The sequence below is a fragment of the Lycorma delicatula genome, chromosome 8 (assembly GCF_047948215.1).
Source record: "Lycorma delicatula isolate Av1 chromosome 8, ASM4794821v1, whole genome shotgun sequence".
Classification (NCBI taxonomy): domain Eukaryota; kingdom Metazoa; phylum Arthropoda; class Insecta; order Hemiptera; family Fulgoridae; genus Lycorma; species Lycorma delicatula.
Genome location: NC_134462.1, coordinates 63,311,074 through 63,336,605, shown reverse-complemented (window position 1 = coordinate 63,336,605; position 25,532 = coordinate 63,311,074). Strand labels below are relative to the sequence as shown.

The 25,532-nt window shown below is 29.4% G+C and overlaps 1 protein-coding gene across 2 annotated transcripts in view; it reads left to right on the top strand.

Moving 5' to 3' along the window:
* The first annotated feature begins 2,413 nt into the window (after positions 1-2,413).
* The window catches only part of LOC142328889 (solute carrier family 53 member 1), a 104,965-nt gene continuing 81,846 nt past the window's right edge, over positions 2,414-25,532 (top strand). For both annotated transcript variants that reach the window (XM_075373027.1, XM_075373028.1), the window contains exon 1: positions 2,414-2,629. In XM_075373027.1, the coding sequence (XP_075229142.1) occupies positions 2,561-2,629 (69 nt within the window). In that variant the 5' untranslated portion in view covers positions 2,414-2,560. The remainder of the gene's footprint in view (positions 2,630-25,532) is intronic.

The window sequence follows — 25,532 nt, the reverse complement described above, 5'->3', positions numbered from 1 at the left end:
TCAAGATACACAACTCCATTAATTGTTTTTTCAGCAAAGAAGAAAGGCCCTATTACACGATTTTTCATCACATCACCAAACATTAACTTTAGGCGAATCACGTTGTTTCTCAATAATTGCGTGTGGGTTTTCAGAGCCCCATATTCGAGAATTGTGTCTGTTAACGCATCCATTCACATGGAATGTAGCTTCGTCTGTAAAAATTATATCATCTAAAAATGATTCGTTTTCACTTATTCTGTCCAACATTTCAACAGCGAAATTGTAACGTTTTACACCATAATCGGGTTTCAATTCCTGCAGTATCTGGATTTTATAAGCGTGTAATTTCAGTTTTTTATGTAAAACTTTGTGAACTGTTGATTTTGGAATACCTAATTGGACGCTTCGACGGGAGATGGACTTCCCAGGACTTCTAATTACCGATTGTCTAATTAGTTCAACTGTTTCGTCTGGTACATTTGGTCTGCCGGTTGATTTCTGTTCTTAACCGATCCAGTTTCTTCGAATTGTTTGAACCAACGTGTTATGTTATTTTTGTGTGGTGGATCTCTTCCGAATTCACGTCGAAACGCACGTTGAACTAAAATTACGGATTTTAATTCAGCCATCAATAAAACACACTTTGCTTTGTCTTTATCCAAGAACATAGTAACTCGCTAAACTCACCGCAACAACGATTCAAGAACTGACGTTGTGGTTGCAACTGCTGATAAACAAACTTTTGGGCTGGAGGCTTTCAGGGATACCAATAGAAATATACCTACAATCTTCCTATGAATTACTGAAACCGCACCATTCTTTTATGATAACTCTGTATTTTAGGGGATAGTCTTATGATTTCTTCATCAGGGATGAAGAGTGGGTTAATATACACATTAGTTTCTTTGAAACCTAACCCTGAATTATCCTAATTTAAAAAAAAAACATAGAAAATAATAAATAAACATTTTTTATATTTCATCACACTGCAGCAGATAAAATAAATCTGACAACACAGTAAACTGTGGGTTGTTTCTGATACACGACTTACACACACAACTTAATTAAAAATATTTATCATTTTATTTAAATATAATATCTTTTCGTTTATTTAATTCAACGATTCTAACTAAAGCACCTGCGTATACCGTATTTAATTCGCGCGGGTGTGACGGTATTAGCGGCGACGGTCGGCACTAACTAAAATAATTTAATTTCACAAATTACATAGAACAAATTTCGCTTGTACGGACGGAAAACTGGTGTAGCCGCGAAGCTTAACGCACCAGATATCGAGTCAACCGGGTAATCAAGTTCGAGACCCAGCCAGACCGAGTTACTTTTTTATACTTTAAATATTATTCATTTATTTAACTATATCGTTCACCAGTGACGTCGCAAAATAGCAGACGACTACAACAGCTGTTCGTCAGTGCTGCCAACATTTGAAATATTAATTAAGTAAAATAAAATAAATAATTAATATCTAAAGTGTAAAAAATAATTTGGTTGGCAACCCTGTGGAATTTCAAATTTCCCAGCCCATAGGGAAATTCCAAGATGGCGGACTGCGAAACTACCGCTCCTTGTGGTAGCAGGGGTTACTACTGACGCAGTATGCCCACTTATTCACTATTTGAGAGCGTTTTTTGAGGTGTGGGTGCGATTTTGCAAAAAATGTTTTTAGAAATATTATTTTTTAATTGTTAATAAATGTGCTTAGAAAAATAAGATCTTAATTAGGTGAAATTTCGAGATTCTGAGAGTGACCTTGTTCTTCAGCCTCACCCCCTTGATCTTTTATGTTTAACATTTAATGGCATCAATTTCCCATACATAAAAGAAAAAAGTATTCTGACCATATTTAATAAAAATCGGTACAGTAGTTCTGGAGATATAAGGTGGTTTAGAGGCCAACATCGAACACACGTATATACGAACATTAACATCCGGAAAATTTCCATCGGGTTTTTTGGGTTCCTTAGGTGTCAAAACATCAAGATCCGGTGAAAACCGCCTATGTCCGAATTGGACCGATTACAATACTTTCCCTTCTAGAGCTATAGCGCTATCTATTCGGGGAAAGTAAAACACACACAAAAAAAACGATGTCATTAAACTCTTTAGGAACTAAGTAAAATAGCGGCAATACCTACCTTCCAAATTTTGAATCATAAAAATAAGTATATATCATCTTTAATGTGCAAATAATTTACAAGTGATAGAATTAATAATGTAGTTAATTAATAAACATTTGTTATGCTTTCATCAGTCTTTCTCGAAGTTAGTTTTAAATAAATCTCTATAAAACACTATTGAAATTTTTATACACGTAATAGATTAAATAGAATGAGAAAGATGTATATTGTGTGCGAGAAAGTGATAAAAGAGTAGTGGGGAAAACCACGTGATGTTATCAGTTGAACATGGAGCTGTTAGTGGAAATATTGAAACAGTACAGCTGCAGTGCGCTGTGCTAATACTATTTTATTTAGTATTGTACAAGTTAGTGTGTAGAATTGACGATATAAAATAGTGGTTTAGTTTATAATAATAGAAATTAAAAGAAAAAAATACCATGAAATTCGCAGAACATCTTTCGGCACATATTACACCTGAATGGCGTAAACAGTACATAAATTACGAGGCAAGTTTTTAATTATAATTATTTTATATTTTGTTAAAAAAAAACTCACTTCTTTATCTATAAACGTAGTAAGTGTGTAAAGTTCAACTTTACGCAAAACCAACAGAACCTATGATGGTTTAAATCGATTTCTAAGTTTTATTATCAGATCACGTATTTTTATACAGTTTCTATTAGCGTATTAATTCTATTTGTTTTTTTCCTTACAGGAAAACGAAATATTTTACGCTCGTATTTTATCATATTAATTAATATGTTTTATAAATATATTAGCAGTTACTTATATTTATTTTCAACCAAATTAATATTGGAAATCTTATATTTTTTTAATCGAGTTTTAAAGTTAACAGGAGTTTTAGTCGAAGAAGTTTCTTTAAAAACTTAAAAAAAAAAATCTGATCGGAGAAGTAAATCTACACATTCATTTTTATCATTTTATTAAATTTTTGTTTATTAATTTGTTTTATCGCGTAATACAGTTAGAAATTTTGAATTTACGCAACATTAATACATTTTTATGGTAAATTCTGTGCGTTAGTTTCTATTTATTTGACTTTTAAAACTAATACATTTTCTATTAAGCTCCCTATTAAAATAGGTACAGTTTAATCTATTATCGCGTAATCTGATTCGATGCCTTCTATTAAGAGAGGATGATTCTATTAAATCCTTGAAAATATCTTAAAAGAGGGAGTGGTGAGTTATTGAAAAGTTATAATACTTCGAAGGGGGTTGGACATATGAAAATAAAATCAGGTTAAGTTTTTCATAGTATTTTTGAAAATATTTTCACAAACAAGAGAAAACAAATAGTTTGAAAATTATTGAGAAAAATAACTTTTATCTTAATTACTAAGATGTAAGGAATTTTTTGAATATTTTTAAAAAGGTAGAAATTGGTAAAAAGGTAGTCTAAAAAAAAACTGACAACACAGTTGCAGGACTTTCCCGTCACGCGGATTTTTTCTGATGCACGGCTACACACACATACACTCAAAACTCAGTTTAAAATATTTATTATTTTATTTAAATATAATATTATTTGTACAGCTGTACATCAGTGCTATACTAGATCTCCTTATGACACCGTGGTGGGGGGGGGGGGAATTGATGCATTATACCCACTTAGCCACTAGTTTAGAGCATTTTTTGGGGTGGGGTACGATTTTGCAAAAATTATTTTTGGGAATATTATTATTTTTTAATTGTTAACAAATGTGCTTAAGAAAAATAAGACCTTAATTAGGTGAAATCTCGAGATACTGAGGGTGACCTTGCTTTTCAGCCTCACCCTATTGATCTTTTAAGTTGAAGATTTAATGGCATCAATGACTCAAATATAAAAATAATCTGACCAAGTTTGGTCAAAATCGGTCCCGTAGTTCTGGAGATATTAGGTGTGAGACACCGGATTCACACACGTACATACGAACATCCGGAAAATTTCCATCCAGTTTTTGGGGTTCCTCAGGTGTTAAAAAATCAACATCCGGTGAAAACCGGATATGTCCAAATTGGACCAATTACAATACTTTTCCTTCTTCAGTTATAGCGCTAGATGGGAAAGTAATACATTACAAAAAGATTACAAGTTAGCGAACATTTTTTTTTCTAAACTTAAAAAATGTAACATCTATGTTAATTTAAAAATACACAATAAAACTACTTTTTAGTCTACAGCCTAAAAATAAAACCTTTGATTAAAAAAAAAATCAGTTAAATTTTAAAATTATTTAGATCATAAAATTAGAAAATAATCTTTCAAAATGATTAATATTGTTTAATCTGATTAGTAATATTTAAGCTTAAGTTTGGTGCAGTGATGTTAGCAGGAGAATTAAAAATGTACATTCGATTATATTTTTATCTACCATAACACCAGCCTGTAACCTAATTTAACCTTTATAAGACTTATTAGTCTAGGAGCTATAAAAAGTGTAGGAAACACTACAAAAAAGGATAAGGCCAGGAGTATGGGGTTATTGTCAGTTCCTTTTCCGTTAATCTGAAAAAAAATATTCAGGCTACTTTTACCATTTTCTAAAAATTGATGGTCAAACAGGTTTATGATTAAAGTGGATTTATATACAGTATAACTAGATTTAACTACAGTAAAACATTTTTATGTAACATCGATCATTGATAATGCGTGCACGATAGATTGTCTGAACTTGATTCAAAAGAAATTGTAAAAAAACAGGTTTTTTGGTTTTTTTTTCAATTAATATACAATATTTATTTAGTTGAAGTACGTTTTTAACCACTACTGAGAGTTGTTCACTTGTATTATTTATTTAAAACCATAATTTAACATTTTTGGCCAATTAATTTTTTTGTACATTTAATTAATTAAAACCGGAAGGCTGATTTTTATATCCGTCTAATATTTACGTAATATAAATATTTTTACATTATACATATAAAAATATGTTAATAACATAAATATTGTTATATTAACAACATATATGTATATATTCCTAATTCCTATGGAATAAGAAAAGAATATACTCGTAAGTATTATAACACCGTAAAAATTTACTAATTAAAATTTAGATTACTAATTAAAAATCCTTAAATAAATTAGCTTACATTTGTAATTACATTCTTCGATATATGAAATTAGATATGCGAACGGAGCGATATTTTTGCGTGCAATACAATTAATTATTTCATTTGGAAACCTCATGGACAAATACAACCACATTAGTTTGAATAGACGGTGCAATTATTATTTTTTTTTTTCGAATGTTCATGTACTAAGGAGAAATCGCTTGATCGATTAATATAAATATTTATAACATACTAGTATGAATAATTATTACTATAAAAAAACTTTGCCGAAAGGTAAAATTAAACCTTGGTTTACTTTTCGCCATAATGTTTTCATTTTTATAACATTTTTCAACCTAATTTTAAAAATTGAAAAATAAAACTATTGAGATTAATTTAATTTTATGTTTTTTTTTATCGGAAAAATCGAATAAAACAGATCCCAAAACTGTATTTCCCGTAGTTTTAATGATAGAGGTAAAATAGAAAAATTCGGTGAAGAAAAAAACATTTTTTAGGTTTGAAATAAAATAACTTTGTAAAATGACTAATAAATGCGAAAATTTTATTATCAAAATGTGTATAACAAACTTAACAAAAAAATCTTATGAATTTAAAAAAAAATAGAAATAGCTGCTTTAGTAAAATAAATTTAGACCTTTGAAAAAATAAAATATTTTTAATTTACTTTTAGAATCTACTCACTGTGGTTTATACTTTAATAATTTATTATACGATTGCCCAAAAAGAAGTGTAATGTATTTAGGGTATAGGTATGTATGTTTGCTTCACCGTAGCATCTCAACGGCTGAACCGATTTAGATTTATGACACTGCGTTGGAATCCTTACGTTACAGGGAGTTTCATAAGCAATATACATATATAAATAAATTTAAAAAATGTGAAAACAAAATTATAATATAGATAATACTTACTATATACAAAATTGTCCCCCGCACGTTCCTTAATTATTCTATATTAGTAATTATCCTGTATTAAAGACAATGTTTGGGAGCAATTGCTTTTTTTGGCAGTCGTGTTTTTTAATTTTTAATATTTATCTCTTATTTAATTATAATACAATTCGGATTTATAAAGAGAACTGTTTTAAATTTAAGTGTAAATTTAATGGAAGATAAGCTTGAAAACTTTTATTTTCTTCTTTTTTATTACAGGTAAATTGATTATTAGAAAAACAGATGAAAGAAATGAGATAGAATGTTATCAGAGCCATAATATAGCCATCTTAATACTTAAATAAAAAACAAAAAAAAAACTATTCTATAAAATTAATTTTATTAAATTAAATTAAAATTGCTGGTAATATTCCAAGTTGAATTTAAAAACAAATTTTCGTTAATGACCATAGGATGAATGTAAAACAATTTTTGATCGGTGCAAGAAATAAAACCCAACACTAAATAAAACTGATAATAAAGTAACCGCTACACCGATCGGGTTAGGTTTTTAATAAATGATTCATTCATACGATAATCCAGAAGAGTAGTAATCCTAAAGAAGCTTTATTGAATCAGGATCCTCAGGTAGCTGTGTTCCTTGTTCGTTGTATTTCTGAATCGTCGGGATTATAATCGTTGATTAGAAGCCAACAATAGAATGGGGGCGAAAAAAGTAGTTAATCGAGAAGCCGTTAGCTTTAAAATCTTCCTGGTCACTAACTTTCTGTGGTACTCCTGAAATACATTTAGATAATTTACTAAGGCGGTTTTTATAAATAATCTTCTCTTTTATAAATATAATAATATAAATAAACAATCTGTAATTATTATTATTAATAATAATAATAAAAACGTCCCACCATATCCACTCGTCAAAAGAAAGATTCACGCTCCCGAGAAAGGAAGGTGGAAGAGGAGTATTCGATATTAAAAACCTATGCTACGGCCAGATCGAAAACTTAAGGGATTATTTCCATAGCGAGCATCACCCCTTCTATCAAGCCATCGTAGCGGCAGACCAAAACTATACGCCATTAAACCTAGCCAGCAAGGCTAACAACGTAGAACAAATGAAAGAGAGCGATGCAGATAAAATTCTAGGTTGGAGAAGGAAAGAGCTGCATGGGAGATATAGGCACCGTCTAGACGAGGAAGGAGTCGACAAAGCAGCTTCAAATAATTGACTTGTGCAAGGAAAGTTACATTCCAAGACGGAGGGGTTTATATGTAGCATACAGGATCAAGTAATAACAAGAAATTTTAAGAAATTTATTCTTAAAGAAAATATCAACAAATGTAGACGTATGTATGCAACACAATGAAACAATAGACCATATAATCACTGGCTGTCCGATTCTAGCTCCGACGGAGTACACCAGGAGGCACAACAACGTGGCAAAAATTGTACACATAGAACTCTGCGATAGATACAAGTTAGAGTTTCAAAAAGGGCCCTACTATACTTATAAGCCAGCCTCATTTTTGGAGAACAACAACGCAAAAATTTTCTGGAACCAAGGAATTGTTACAGCAAAACTCATCAACTGTAATAAGCCGGATATAGTGGTAGTTGACAAAATGGAAAAAGTAACTTACCTAATAGAGGTAGCCATCCCATCAAGTAACAACATCAACACTAAACACAATGAGAAGCTGCAGAAATATACAGATTTTGCTTTTGAAATTAAAGAAATGTGAAATCAAAAAGAAGGTTATATAATCCCAATAGTTATATCTGCGGAGGGAATAATACCATCTACTCTGCACCACAGTCTTGAAAAACTGAAGATCCAGTGGAAAACCCACGCGCTAATGCAAAGGAGCGTGATAATTGACACCTGCCATGTTGCTCGGAAGGCACTTAGTCAACAATAGCAAGCCTAATCTTGTTGGTATAAATTACTCCGAGTTTGGGGAATGTCACTGGCAAAAGTAAAAGCTGTGAAAGTGTGGGATAATAATAATAATAATATCGTTTTTATAGATATCTTCTAACAAATTAGAAAATTTTGTAGGATATAGCAACATTAATATTTTTAAAATTTTTAACTGACATAAATAATGAAGAGAAATACACATTTTTTTTAAGGGGAATTTTTGGTCCTGGTAGTTTAAAATTCCAATTAACTGCATCACGTGTCTTAAAATCATATTCTTCAAACTAGATTATCACTGATATTTTTAGCCGAAAAAGCATTAATTTTTTGGTCGAAAATATTTGTATATCGTTGTATAAAAAAAAAAAATATATATATATAATTAAATAACTAGCTATATGTTTAATATACAATTTATAACTGTTCATTAAAAAAAAAAATTAGACAGATCTGTCGATTCTTAAACAATCATCACAGTAGATATTGAAGATACCAACCGGGTTGGTCTAGTGGTGAACTCGTCATTGAAAATTCGAAGTCGAGAGTACTAAGGTTCAAATCATAGCAAAGGCAATTACTTTTATGCTGATTTGAAAACTAGATCGTGGATACCGGTATTCTTTGGTGGAGTTTTTTGTTTTATTTAACCTTCGGGACCACCGTTAGGTATTGCTTCAGAGGATGAGGTAAATTATTTGTAACGTGTGTGAAAATGCCATGCCTGTCTGGGATTCGAACCCAGGACCACCGGATGAAAGGCCGAGACGCTACCACTCGCGCTACGGAAGCCAGCGTTGTTTTTTTTTTATTCTTCTTCTTCTCCCCCGGGCCGGATCCTGCAGTTAAGTATTACACAGCCCAGAAGAATGTCCTTTAATCTAACGGGCCTCCACGTCTCGGCCCGCCGGTCGGATCTCACTTTGCGCCTGCCTCAAACCCCCAGAGTAGGATCCACCAGCCCGGCTATGCCGTCCCTGGGTCCCCACTCCGGGAGCCGGGACTCGGTCTTTATGCCAATGCCTCTAACGGGGACACCCCGAGTGGGGCATCCCCGTCGGGACTCGGTCTTTTGGTGGTTGGGTTCAATTAACCACACATCTCTAGGAATGGTCGACCTCAGACTGTACAAGACTACACTTCATTTACATTCATACATATCATCATCATTCTTTCTTTGAAGTAATACCTTACGTGGTTCTGGAGGCTAAACAGAAAAAAATAGTAGATACGGAAGAATTAGTATGCACAAAAAAGAAATTAATGAATATTATTAAATACATAAATAATAAACTTTATATATGAAAAATCACGAAACGAGTACTTTTCTACAAAGGTTTATATGAGAATAAAAAAAAATATATATAATTGTTGAACAAAAAATTTAATATAATTTTAATCGATCCACTGGGACGCGTAAAGTCAGCTTTTTACTTAGGGTTTACCTTAAACGACAATTCTTATATGTTTGTTTGTCAACAGTTGTTTATACTTTTTTTCTATAAACACTGATACGGTTTTTCGTTTTCGTATTATTTATTTTTAATATTTATTAACGATAATTGTTTAACAATCGAAATTACCATTCAGTTTTTATTAATTAATATTTAAACGTTTGTTAAACCTTTTTTGTTTCACACTTCATTACTATATAAATGATTTTTTTGAGAAAAAGAAAATTATACGAAAAAATGAATAAATACATTTTTTATATAATTGCGCGAATAGTTGTATTTTTATGTCAAATTTCTAGATAGATTAATTAACATTTTTCAAATCGAAAGACAGTTTTTTTTGAATTGGGTTTGGGTTGATTTTTGTTAAACCCTTAAAGAATAAAATTCTAGCGATTTGGGAATTCATAATTAAAGGTCCAAATCCATAGTATTCCAGTACTTTTAATACCGTCACGATAAAAAAAATTAATTATGAAAATAAATACAAATGAAACATTTTAATTAAACAATTAAATGTAGTAAAACTTATAATGTAAATTTTTAATTCATATTCCCTTTTATAAGTTATCTTGTGACAAAACTACATAAATAAAAAAAAAAAACATTCCACTAGATAATTCTTTTTTTTAGAGATGTTAAAGTTTAATGTTGAGATAGCGATTTAAAAGTATTGAACACTGAAAAAAATTAGCAAAAATGAACGACAGGAATATAAAATTAAATTTCAAGAAGAATTTCTGATAACAATGCTCTTTACGTTGAAAACACGTAAATATGTTCTAAGAATGATATAGTAGTAACAAGGAAAAGGTAATTTTCAGAACAAGCTCGTAACTTAGTCCTTGAAATGACGAGTATGAAGGTGGATGAGGTTAAAAGGAGAGGCGACGGAGTTAAAAGGAGAAACTGCCGCAGTTACAACGGGCAAATTAATAAAATCTTAAATGGATTAATTTCGTAATTAGTAGTATTATTATTATAACAACAGTTTTCATTGGATAATAAATTAATTAATGTTATACAATAACTAATTACTATCAGAAGATTTAAATATTTAAAAAAATATCTTTACACCTCTTCTGATGAGTTTTGAAGCTCATTATCTTGTTTCATAGTTACAGTAAAAAAATTGAGAGCGAATTTATTTTATTCCCCGTCTCTTTTATGTTAACTTATACAATTTTATTTCACTATAGAATATTTTAATTCTAAAATAAGATTATTATTATTATTTCTCCCGACTGCCTATTGTCCCATTGTACGGGGCGATGCCGAGCACACCTTTTTCAAATGTGTTTGGCGAGCGGCAGATAGAGGGAAACTAGAGGCGGATCTCGGAGCACTGAACCCCCACAACGTGATTGCGATAATGCTCCGTAATCTGAGCAGATAGGAGAGTGTGACCCGATTCGTCGGGAGGATTCTCAGGGTCAAGAAGGGCGATATGGAGCTTCCTGAGCCAGGTGAAAATTAGGTAGTGGCCTTCTCAGGTTAGGATAGGAGAACTCGGCCCGAAGTAATGGATAAAACGGTTCCGGGACGAGTTCTGCTAAAAAGGGAGATGGTTTTAGCAGGTAGTCTGCTGATGGTGGTTTAAAGATCAGTACTGGGAGCGCGGCACTCTGTGCGTAAATGCATTTCCACCTCTGTCCCAAAAAAAATATATTATTAATAAATTAAAAAACTAAAGAAGAATAGCCTGATTACATTTAAAACATTTTAAAATTAGCCGATCTCAATATAGAGAGATAGTTACGCACTCTTCTATTCGGAGGTTCTTATTTTGAAATCCCAGTCAAACGTACAAGTTTTTTACGCAACTAGGAATAAAGATTTTCATTCTTTATTCCTAGACATAAATTTCGACCTTATGTGATAAATTAATCGTCAAATATATGAAATGATACATAGAAAATTTTTTTTGGATTACGGTACCGATTTTTGTACGGTTAAATTAATATATATATATATATTGTACAATTAAAAAAAAAATATTCAAGGGATAATCAAAATGGTTTTGATCAAACGTGAGATACAAATCAAAATCGACAAAGCCATTCCTAAAAAAAAATATTTCATGACTAGAGTGAATTTGGAGTGAAAAGGTTTTCTACTACTTCTTTATAAAGCCGACTGCACTGTTGCTTTGTATGTTGCATATCAGCATGTCAAACCCAACTAAATGCACGCTATTTACAGCCTTACTGAAATATTTTCCTTTATTCCGTATAGGAAATATAATATTTGTTGCATAAAAAGTATTATTACTCTTAGAGAAAGTGAATTGTAATTTATACATCTTGTATTTCGTCGTAGCCATAAGAAAGACTGAGACAAAGGCAAATAATGTAAAATATCAAAACGATGTACTTATTTACTCTTAACATAAGCTCTATACTCTTTACGTTCTTGTATTAGCATATAATGTTAGATGAATTTCATTAGGAATTCCTTTTTAAATGTGAATATAATTTACTTAATAAATGATATGTATATAATAATTATTTAATTATAATATAATATGTGATATTATATACTTAATATGTGATATAATTTACTTAAGGGTTCTAAAAATGTAACCGATTGTAAATAAATATTTGAAAAAAACAAATTATTTTTTTTAATGAATGTCAAGTCTAAAGGAAGGTAAATTGTATGGTAAAACTCGTTTTCTCGTTAATTTTTTCATTGAACCGAGCCGAATAATATACTGCTTCATATCTTAAATGCAGCAGTGGGTAGGTGATATTCGACACCTTTACTTCGTTCACCATAGGGGCTGGCTGTATAATTAGCAAACCATTGTTCTCTAAAGAAGTAACATTTAATATTTTTATTAAAACAATTCTCACACGGGCCATATCCTTACAAAGTCTGATCATATAAAGTAAAATAATAAATTAATTACCCCTTTCTATGAGAGATAGTTAATTACTTCCTTGTACGAAGTAAAGGAAATATTTTGAACGCGAAAAATTTCGGTTTTCAGATTTCAACGGAAATATACATTTTGACCATCCCATCCATTTGACTAAGTTTCGGCGTGACGTCTGTACGTATGTAACTCGCATATCTCAAAAATGATTACCCGTAGGATGTTGAAATTTTGGATTTAGGATTATTGTAACATCTAATTCTGCATCATCCTCTTTGATTGGAATCTACTTGACGAAAAATATCTAAAAACGTCCAAAATAAAAAAAAAAATTGGATTTTGGAAATTTTTTTAATTGTAATAATAAGCCCTCGTTGATAGCTTTTCAACGAAATATCATAAATGGTACTTATTTTCATTGGTTCCAGAGTTACAGCCAAATAAAAATTTAATTAATGAAATATTTGGATCTTATAAGAGGAAGGGACATCGGTTCGAATTCGACTTCATTTCCTTTTTTTAACTTTTTTTAATTTAAATTTATTGATTTATTAATAATTATTAATCTGTGATTGTAAATAAACTTTTACAATATATAATAATTCAATAATAACAATAAAAATAAAAAAATGAAAAAAATTCTGAAGTTATTAGTGAAATAAAATTTTACATACTTTAAAAAATTTGTATATGTAATTTAATAGGCGTACAAGGAAGTTATGTGGTGCCCACATCAAATTTTTTTTATACTTACAGGATTTATTTTTAATTTTATCCGCGTTTAATATTTATCCGCGAAATTTTCTTTTTTTAATAAAATTTAATTAAAAATAGTTATCATAACTATGGTATAAAATACCATAGTAGATGGAAAACATAACTCCCTATAGTTTTAATATTTTTAATTATATTCTTAATTTAAGTTTATAAAAAGAAAATAATAATAATAATAATAATAATGTGTTCTGCCCAAAGGCAGGTTTTTGACATGGCTGCCCTCCATTCTGCTCGATTCTGTGCTATCCGTTTCATTTTATAGTAACTTCTTCCCTTTTTATATTGTCTATCATTTTTATTCGTCTCCGACCTCTTGCTTTCCTCCCCGTTACAAATCCTTCTAATGTCGTCACCAACAGGCAGTCACTTCTCAGTCAGTGTCCCAACCAACTGCATTTTCTTCTTTTAATTATTTTAATAATCACCCTCTCTTCTCCCACTTTACGAAGCACCTCCTCATTCCGAACTCTCTCCATCCAGCTGATCTTTTCTAATTATTTATCTAAAAAGATAAATTGTTCTGATTAAGCGGACATTTTTGTGAAAATATTAGATGAGGATAAAAGCAAAAGAAATCGTTAGAATAATTAATCTTTCTTTTATTAACATATATGTAATTAAATATTCCGCTCCCCTATTAATGGATTTATTTGAAATTAAAAAATTCAAAAGGATAAGGCAAAAAAGTGAATCACTGTTATTTTTTTTTTTTTTAGTATTACTAATAAATGCTTTTCTTGAATATATTTCCTTGACCTTTTTTTATAATCAGATTTTTTACATTTTCCAATAACTGGGCTTGGCATTTTACGGCATCATTATTTACCTCATTCCTATCAATAAGCAAAAGCATTTTACTTTAATCTTTTACTTAAAAAAAAAAAAGAGTAATTGGATGATATAAATGTTAAAGAAAAATCGTTTCAAAATTGATTTTAATTATATATACAATTAGCAAATGTTATATATTTAATTAGGTTATCATTAGGATGCGCTATTTATGCACGTAATCTTTCTATACGTATTCTTATCAGAGTACATAAAGCTGTATAATTCTTTTGTTTTATTTTATTTTTTTTTTGTTCAAGAATTATGTAGGATTAATGGGTATCTATATTTTAATATAATAAATTCAATATAAAATATCTTTACATTATTTTGATTGAGAAATTTTGTTTAATTAATTTGTTTTATATATATATATATATATATATACATATATATTTATCTAAGTGAATGATTATACCAAATAACAGACAGGTCTAGTTTTATCGTAAGTCATATCATATACGAATTTGAGATAACAAATACAGTAATGTTGATTTGAAATATATAAATTTCATCGGATTAGTGAAAAATTGTTGCAAAAATATTCTATGCCAAATTTTTTAAGTCATAGACTGCACACCTTTACAAGTTTTTGCACTCTTTTTTGGATTACTCGTATACGTTTGTAGTACCTAGATTTAAATCTCTCTCTCTCTCTCTCTCTCTGTGTGTGTGTGTGTGTGCGCGTGTTTATGTTTAAGGGGGATAGAGAGAGGCTAAATTTATACATTTCGTCGCTCAAGAATCGAAACAGATTTGGGAATAGTTGGCCACACAGTTAACTAAAAAAAATATTGTTTTTAATAAGTAAATAAAATAAGCATGTAAAATTATGAATGATAATTATTTCTGAATATTCTTTAACATTTTTTTTAAACGATTTCAAAAAAAAGAGAGAATTTTAACTTGAACCTATGTATTTTTTTAATTATAATTTTACGCCTTACGTTTTTACCAAATGTACTAATTTCGATAATTCTTTTAGTAGAGAAAAAACCTCTGCTGCTCCTGTGGTGAATTTCTTCTAGGTAACTTAGAAGTATATACAAAGAAAAAATTACATGATACTATGTAAAATTATAAGATTTTTGTATGTACTACTTTTAATTTGTCACCATCTTTACTTAGCGTTGGATCGTTATAAAGAAATTAAACCTCACCTAATCTGATGATTTTTCGAACTAAAACTTAAGAAAATGTAAAATAAAAAAAACAAAACATATCATTATTCTAATTAACTTTCTCTTATGTAAGTAATTTTTACGTATATCTTTTTTATAATTTTACTATTTTTTATCAAGACCCCGGTTTCTCATTTTTTTATTTACTGGAAAGGGTTTAAAAAAATACCATTTCAATTAAATAAATTTAAAAGAAATAGAACTGATTAAAAAATTAAAAAAAAAAAACACGAACAGTAAAGAAATTATACTTTTTAATTCTTGTATAAATTTCCTTTTTTAAAAATTCAGTTTCCATCGGAGATGTAGTAAGTTGTTTGGTAAATTTTAATTTTTTAAAATAAATTTTTAGTTTATTTTATTATTTTAATTACTGTACTTTAATTACATCACAAATTTTCTATTTTAAATAATAATAGAATTACTATTAGGAAGTGTTCTTCCAAAACTTTTTTTATTTGTAATCAATTTCTTGGCTAATTTTAATACTGCTTTCATGCACACTGATTAACTGAGTGAAATTAAAATATTATAAGAAGTCGGTGAACCCACCGGGTTGGTCTAGTGGTTAACGCGTCTCCCCAAATCAGCTGATTTGGAAGTCGAGAGTTACAGCGTTCAAGTCCTAGTTAAGCCAGTTATTTTTACACGGATTTGAATACTAGATCGTGGATACCGGAGTTCTTTGGTGGTGGTTGTTGGGTTTCAATTAACCACACATCTCAGGAATGGTTGAACTGAGAATGTACGAGACTATACACTTCATTTTACACCCATACATATCATCCTCATTCATACTCTGAAGAATTATCTAAACGGTAGTTACCTGAGGCTAAACAGGAAAAAGAAAGAAAGGAGCCAGTGAAACGTTGTTTTTTTCCAAAAAGAAGAAATGAGAGAGAAAATAATGAAGGAAGAATCTAGAAGGAACCAGAAGGGATTCTTTATTTAGAATAACTTGTCCGTTTAATAATTTGTTTTTTGTAGTACAGACAATGGCACCTTCAAAAGCTCCTGTTCGACTACAAGGATCATTTGACCGGAAAAAGAGCTTATAGAAAAACGTAAAGGCGCGTACAATAAAAATTATTACGCTTGAACAATCAAAAGGATGGTTCAAGTACTGGTTATGCAGGCTAGGAGGTATAAATACTGCCGGGAACCGGCGGACAAAGTAATTTTATAATTCTGAGTTCGGGGAAGAGTGCGATAAAAGCGGTAACAATAAGTGTTAAGTAGAAACGACTGAAAAGTGCGTTGCGAGTATTCCATTTTGAACAGTGGTTGAAAACATAAACTGTTCGGTGAGCAATCTGTGAACAGGATTGAAAGTGACAGTTCATTCATAAAGTGCAGGGTAATTCTTTTTTAAACAGTAAAAATAAATGATACTTGCAGAAAATGAATTGTATGCTCTTTAGATCTTTCTATTATTATATTATTGTTAATTTAACATTAGTTTCTATTGTCCATTTTAAAGTTTTTGGTAAATCGGACTGTATTTTGGTACTTATAATTTAATTATCATTAAATTTTGTCACTTTACTTGAATTGCTACTTTGTATGTTATATATATCTATTATTATTATTATTTATTTTATATATTTTTAGAGTAATACATTTTTAGATATGTTAATCTCTCATTATCTTTATCGAACCGCGAACACGCGATAATATATGTAATCGATAATATATATAGTGGCCCGTTTATCTTGTTATTGGTCTAGCACCGAGAACAGCCGGTCACATCTTAATTCCTATGGATACCAATTGATGTACTCGTATTTTCCAAAAGAAATTTGGTTTTTATGATCATCTGTAACATCCGTACCGAATCTCGAGTTGCTTCAATTACATTAATTTTTATTAAACCGTAGATAGCATCGCGATAAAATTTATCGGCTCCGGTTACAAATTTATACGATAGTATTTTAGACTGAGATTAAAATATATACAATGCAGTCTATGCCAAGATGAGTTATTTATACGCCTCGATGGAATAAAAAGTTTCTATCGAGGATTAAGAGTTTCTAAGAGTCTAACCACGTTAGACTCGTTCAGTGAATTAAAGTACACCATCCAAAAATCGATTTTTTTTTTTGGACGTACGTTGGTTTCCGTAGATGTAGATATTTTTATGGTTGGGTGATTGAAACATCAACGCGATTCAGGAAACGTGATTATGAATCAATATCTATTCAAGTTAAAAATATCAACACATTGATATTGCCTTCAAGGTCAAATTACTGAATATATACACAGCTGTAAAAAAAACAAAACATTTTTTGCAAATATATTCAATATATAATAATATTTTTCTCAATCATAACGAAAAAAGCTTGAAATATATTCATAAAAAAATAATCATTTTAATTTTTTTCATTTCAATGAAGATAAACAATATAAAATAATGAATATCTGAATAGATTTTGTAGCCTCCTGAAAAATTGGGCTGTTATATATATGATAAATTGTTTGATGATTCTCCTAAAGTTAATGTTTGGTGTGGTGTGATGAAAAATCGTGTAATAGGGCCTTTCTTCTTTGCTGAAAAAACAATTAATGGAGTTGTGTATCTTGACATGTTAACCGATTATTGCTTTCCTCTGCCGGATGAACTCGAAAACATTCATCGACTTCATTTCCAACAAGATGGTGCTCCCCCGCACTTCAATGCATTGGTCACGGACGCTTTGAACGAAAAATTTGAAGATCGATGGATAGGCCGGCAAGGACCCATACTTTCGCCTCCAAGGAGTCCAGACCTGACACCTTGCGACTTTTTCTTGTGGGGGTACATCAAAAGCGTTGTTTATACACAAAAAATTCGCGACCTAAACCACTTAAAAAACAGGATTAATGAAGCAATGACAACCATTAACGAAGAAATGTTAACTAATGTTTGGAGAGAAGTTGAGTATCGTTGGACAATTGTCGAGCGACTAAGGGCGCACATATTGAAATTTATTAATTATGTAAAAAAATTTTTGAGATGACAAAATTGAAAAATAAAAAACATAAACTGTAAGTAATTCTGTTTTAATTTAAACCATGTTCAAAACCGCTCCATTCTTTTATAACTCTGTATTATAAATATCACCGATTGTAAATTAATCTCACGCTCTTCGTTAAGGTAACATAAGAAACTTATTAAATTAAACTACCAATCAAGAGTTTTCTTATCGAGAGAATTTGACATAATATTTTCTACGTAATATTAAAACTGCCTCATTTTAAATTTAAATCCCATTTATTTATACAATCTTTCTGTATTATCATTAAAAAAAAATTATGAAGTTTGAAATTCTTGTTTTCTTATTATCATTTTTACTTTCTTGTACGAAGTAAAGGAAGTACTGTGATCGCGAAAAATTTCGGTTTTCAGATTTCAACGAAAATAACCATTTTGACCATCCCTGGAATCCATTTTGATTAGTTTCGGTGTGATGTCTGTACGTACGTATCTCGCATAACTCAAAATCCATTAGCCGTAGGATGTTGAAATTTTGGATTTAGGATTGTTGTAACATCTAGTTGTACACCTGCCCTTTTGATTGCAATTGACTGAACCAAAAGTGTCAAAAAAGCTAAAAATCCCAAAACAATTAGATTTTTTATTAAACGCAGTAATAAGTTCTCATTGAGAGCTTTCCAACGATACATCATAAGTGATGTTTATTTTCTTTGGTTCCAGAGCTATGTCCAAATAAAAGTTTAATTATTAAAATATTTGGTTCTTAGGAGAAAGCACATCGGTTCGAATCAGATTTCATCTCCTTTTTTTAACTTTTTTTTAATTTAAATATATTGGTTTATTAATAATTATTGTAAAAAAACCTTTACAATAAATAATAATTCAATAATAACAATAAAAAAAAATATGAGAAAAAATCAGAAGTTATTAGTGAAATAAAATTTTATGTACTTTTAAAAATATGTATATGTAATTTAATAGGCATTATTACATAATGTATATGTAAAGATTTGCTGAAACATCTGATTATTTAATATTAATTGAAAATTATAATTTAGAATCGTATTATTTTTGGATTTATAGTTTAATTTCTGTTAAATTTTACTTAATTATTGTGAAATTTCTGTTTAATTTCATCTACATTAAAGTTACCTACAGAGTGACTGAAAAATAGACCCTCACAAGAACATATACACAGAGGGATACATGCCCGATCATTAATAAATTGCAAAAACACTCTTATGTTTTAGTTCATTACTCCTCTGATATTATCGGACAATATTCTCCCTAAGTCGGAGTTGGTCATCATTTCGTTTATTTGTTTTTTGTTGCCAATCATTTAATCACTCTTTAATTTGATATAATTTTTCTGATCTTAATTTGTGCACATGTTCTCTAGTTTTTAAATTGTCTCTCCTTTATATTCATCATCCTTTCTTAATCTTTATATTCTTTCCTTGCTCTTAACATTTTCTTTCACTTTATATTTATCATCTTCTCTTAATCTTTTTACTCTTTCTTTGGTTTTAACATTTTCTTCCTGTTTACATTTACTTTTCTTCATGTTTTTATTGTTTGTTTGTTTGAAAATTTTCTTCTTGTTTATTTTTTTTTTGTTTGCAACATTTTTTCTTTTTCTTTTTTCTTTGGTTTTAAGATTCTCTTCCTCTTTATATTTACCAGCTTCTCTTAATCTTTTTATTTTTGCCTTGTTCTTAATATTTTTTCCTCTTCATATTTATCTTCTTGTCGTTTTTTTGAAATATATTTCTTCATGTTATCTTTCTTTTTCCTGTGTGATTATTCACCAAATAATCCAATAATAAAAACTGAATATTTTACACCGTAAGGTCAAAATTAACATTTGTAACCAGTGTACAGGAGTTCACTACACGGAATAGTTTAATTATTATCAACTTTTATTTATACGACAACCAGAAATCTGAAACTTCCGTTAATCAGCAACTCACGAAGGTACGAGTAATACTGATCTAGTAGAACAAGTAATAAAAGGACTTTTATTCAATTCTAATATTTCATGTCAGATTGTTGAATTAATAATTGTATAAGTATTTGATGTTAATAAAAAGTAATATTTCAGCAATTGTGTAACTGTCCATTTTATTAAAGAATTGGAGGATCGTATCTCATTTTTAAATGAAATAAGTTTAAATAATGTGCAGAAAAAATGTGTACGTATATATAATTTAATAAGCATACAAGGAAGTCATGTGATGTCCACATCAGATTTTTTTTACCATCGTATAAAGCGTTAACTTTATAAACTTATTTAAAAAATTATAATTTTTCTAAAATAATGGATTAATTACATAGTGTTTTTTCTCGGTAAATATAATCTTTTTATTTTTTTTTACTTAAGGTATATAGTTTGTTAAACGTTCTGAAGAATTTTAACAATCTATAACATAGAAAGTTAAAACATAAGGATAACGTGGTACTTGGGCGAATAATTTTATTAATATATTAACTTAAAAAAATTTCCTAAAAAAACGATTTCTAAACTTTTCGTAATCAGGAAAAGTACACAAGCCACGTATGATTTTTTTTTTATTTTAATAAAAATTGTAACTTGAAATAAAAAACTGTTTGTTGGTAGTTCAATCAACAAAACTGGTCGATTTATTATAGGACAAGACCAAGTGAACTGCATCGGATATATAGCCGTTATCAAAAGGATAAAGCGAACTCCACCCATTCTTCATACCTTTAGTGATCTACGGAAATCTGTTTATTGAATGTGGCTTCGGCTGTAGGCGTTTTAGTTTATTTACACGATTTATTTTATCGATTGTTACTCCCTGAATCGTTACAGATGTTGTGGAACCTTCTAAATACTCCAGATTTCAAACATATGAGTAATTGGAAATACCGGAGCGTACAAATTTAAATTATAATTTATTCAAAAAGTAACATAAAACAAGTTAATTACACACAGTTATTTTTCAACATTATGAAAATCCTTTTCATAAGATGTGCAGTTTACCAACCCAGCACATCTTGTAAAAGGGTATTATGATCATAATTAAAAATTATACGAAAACTATGATATCTATTTAATTTTTTATCGAATAACCTTGTTGAAATTCTTTAATATGATAAATAGAAGTTTAATAGGAAAAATAGAATTTTTATTATGAATTTTTAACATTTTTAAAATTCGCTGTTATAAAAGAATTGAGTTGTAATGGTATTGATTTCAAATTTTTCTGCAGAAGAGAATTTTCCATTTTAAAGGAATTGTAATTTTAGATATGTATTACTATACACATCGTGGAAAAAAATAACTAGCATTGTGCTGGTATTATATTTTACTACTTATGCAAAATAATTAATTAAAAATTTTCCGACCAGCTCTATTAATATTACTTGTTTATGAAATTTTCAAGGACGCATAAAATAAGTAAATTTAAGAACTATTTAAATAATAAAAGAATTAAATAAGAGTAATAGAGATTATTATAACAATTTTCATTAAAGCACATTTAAATTAAAATTTTTATGAAATTTCCCTAACGGAAAATACAGATTAAAAAAAATATGTATTATTTTTGTTTTTCAAACACAAAATTATTGCATTTTTATCTCTTTTTCTGTTATCTAAAAAAGTTCTTTTCTGAAAGATTTGATTAAAGAAATAAAGGTTTCTCATTGTTGTTCGACATGAGCTAACGTTATACTAATATATTAAACATATTATGAAATGCGTATAAAAAAATCTGATGTGGACACCACATGACTTCCTTGTACGCTTATTAAATTTCACATACACATTTTTTGCTGTACTTCATTTAAACTTATTTCATTTGAAAGTGAGATACGATCCTCCAATTCTTTAATAGAGTAGACAGTTACACAATTGCATTGTGGTGGACACCACATTGCATCACATTTTTTGTGTGGTGTCCGTATCAGCATTTTATAATAGTTTATCTATTAAATTTGATTCGCGTAGTTTAAGTATTTATGGTGTAAGGGAAAACGTGTTGGATCCATAACCATGAGCGCATCGGTTCGAATCCGACATCATATATATTATATTTTTTAACTTTTTTTTTTTTAAATTTAAATATATTGATTTATTAATAATCATTAACCTCTGTAAAAATTATTGAATTAAAATGAAAAGTACAAAAAATTTTATTTCATTAATAACTTTTGATTTTTTCATATTTCTTTTTTTAACTGTTATTGAATTATTATTTATTGTAAAAAAAAGTTATAATCAAAGGTTGATAATTGTTAACAAATCAATACATTTAAATTTAAAAAAAAAAGTTAAAAAATATAATATATATGATGTCGGATTCGAACCGATGCGCTCATGGTTATGGATCCAACACGTTTTCCCTTACACCATAAATACTTAAACTACGCGAATCAAATTTAATAGATAAACTATTATAAAATGCTGATACGGACACCACACAAAAAATGTGATGCAATGTGGTGTCCACCACAATGCAATTGTGTAACTGTCTACTCTATTAAAGAATTGGAGGATCGTATCTCACTTTCAAATGGATGTGCCTTCCACTTGTAAGATCCAAATATTTCTTAATGTGTAGAATTATGCCTCGGCTCTTAAAATCAACATTTATTGGCAAAATATGAAAACAGGACTCTTTTGTTATCAGACAGAAAACATATCATCCTCTGAAGTAAGGTATTACTTGTATGAATTTAAATGAGGTGTGGGCTTGTGTAGTCTCAGATCTACCTTCCTTTTCAACCTGAAACTGCACAAGATTACACTTCATTTTCATTCATACATACCTCTAAAGTAATACCTTACTGAAATTCCAGAAGCTAAACAGAAAAGAGAGAGAGAGAGAGAGAGAGAGAGAGAGAGAGAGAGAGAGAGAGAGGTAAACCGACCCTGAGATGTGTGATTAATTGAAACCCAACCACCAAAGAACACCGGTATCCATGATATAATATAAAAAGCTGTATAAAAGCAACTGCCTTTACTAGGATTTGAATCTTAGCACTCTCGACTTCGAAATCAGCTGATTTGCGATGACGAGTTTACCACTAGACCAACCTGGTGGGTATAACAGCAAGACTAGAGAAAAAACAAATACAAATTTATAACTCCATCTGTTTGGATTGTGTTAATTTTTACATAATTGTTTATTTATTCAGTGTTGTTTTTATATAATAAAGTTATTTGTAGTTAATAAATAAAACGAAGCTTAATAAAGATAAAGAAATCAGAAAAAAAATGTACGACTCCTCAAAAGCATATTTATAATTTATGCCATTTTTTATTATGTCTCATTAAAGTTCACTACTCGCTGTATTAAAATAATAAAAATTAAATTAAATTAAAAAAAAGTTATCCAAATATTACTGATTTTATTTAATATATATAATAGTAACAAAAATTAAATTAATTTTCGTTAATTAAATTAAGTTAAAAAGATACAAAGCTGTTAGTAATTTACGGCTTTGACCCACGATAGTATAATTTAATTACTATTATTTATATTTGACGAAAAAAAATTTTAACATTTTATTTTTTCAAACTGATTAAATTATCACTATTACATACAGTGTTATTAATTCACAGAATTTTAAATCAGTTAATATAGTTACGAAATGAAGATTATACAAATTTTCTATTAGGAAAAAAATAATCAATTTTTATTAAGTTATTATTAAAAAATTATCAAAATTTGTAACAGTAGTTTATGTTTTTCATCTACGACCCTTTGTTTTTTCATCATTATTTTTACTATACAGAAAAATATCAACTAAGTATTCACTTTATAATTTTATTATTAAGGAAGCGTTTATAGAAGAAAATAAGAAGCGTAATTTTGTTATTAATTACTAAAAGAAAAAGCCGGTAACTCTGGCTGACCCGAGGGCATCGCCCTTGATGTATATATTAAGAGTAATATTAAAATTCTATCCTTTGATGAAACTTTTGAGATACGGGAACCATGATGACTGTATCTCCTCATCCCCTTGACCGATTGTAACCAAAAATAAATGATACCAATGACCAATATTTAAAAATCATTGTAGAATAGTTCATAAAATCAGTTGGTTCAGTTTGAAAATATCAAGAAAAACGATAACCGACTCAAAAAGCAAATAAATTATGAAATAACGTCTATTTTCCCCCACCACTGAATAAAATCTCTAAAATACATAATCACATTGAGGTACAAATGTAATGAAATCATCTAATTAGTAAAAGATTGTGACTTTGAGTCCAGAAACAAAAAAAAAAAAAAAATTGTCCTCATTCCTTTAAGGAAGTAAAAATAAGATTTAAATACCATGGAGAAGTTTCTTATCTACCTAAGGGACATTAAATTATGTGAAACATATTTACCATCTCCCTTTTAAGTAAAATTTTAAGATACGGGACTCATAAGGTCCGTGTCTCCCTACCCTTTTGATGGATTATATCTAAAACTAAATGGCCCTAATAAAATATACAGAAATAATCGGGGTCAAATTTCATCCAAATCAATCAATTCAGTCTGGAGATATCAAGAAAAAAAGCAAGTCAACATACATCCGGCTGGAATTTTTCAGTGCTAAAAGAGTACTTTTAGTCAGAGGGGCGTAATGAAACGATGATATCTGGAAATAACCGGACTTATAAAATGTGACTAAATTAGCATATTTTCTCTTCCATAGTACACTGTTTTGTTATATGGTTTAATTATATAGCCGGGAAAAAGGTAAACATGGATTATAGCTTTAAAAAATTACATACTTTGTATTATGTATATAATTACTATTATTAAACTTAATTGAAAAAAAAACTTAGGTAAAATTTTTTCGTTTTTTTTTGTCTTCAGTCATTTGACAGGCTTGATGCAGCTCTCCAAGATTTCCTATCTAGTGCTATTCGTTTCAATTCGGTATACCCCCTACATCCCACATCCCTAACAATTTGTTTTACATATTCCAAACGTTGCCTGCCTACACAATTTTTTCCTTCTACCTGTCCCTCCAATATTAAAGCGACTATTCCAGGATGCCTTAATATGTGGCCTTCTTAAGCCTTAAGTCTGTCTCTTCTTTTAGCTATATTTTTCCAAATGCTTCTTTCTTCATCTATTTGCCGCAACACCTTTTCATTTGTCACTTTATCCACCCATCTGATTTTTAACATTCTCCTATAGCATCACATTTCAGAAGCTTCTAATTAATCTTTTCTTCTCAGATACTTAGATCGTCCAAGTTTTACTTCCATATTAAGCTACGCTCTAAACATATATATAACATACATCTAAACATATATTTTCCTGACATTTAAATTAATTTTTGATGTAAACAAATTATATTTCTGACTGAAGGCTCGTTTCGCCTGTGCTATTCGGCATTTTATATCGCTCCTGCTTCGTCCATCTTTAGTAATTCTACTTTCCAAATAACAAAATTTTT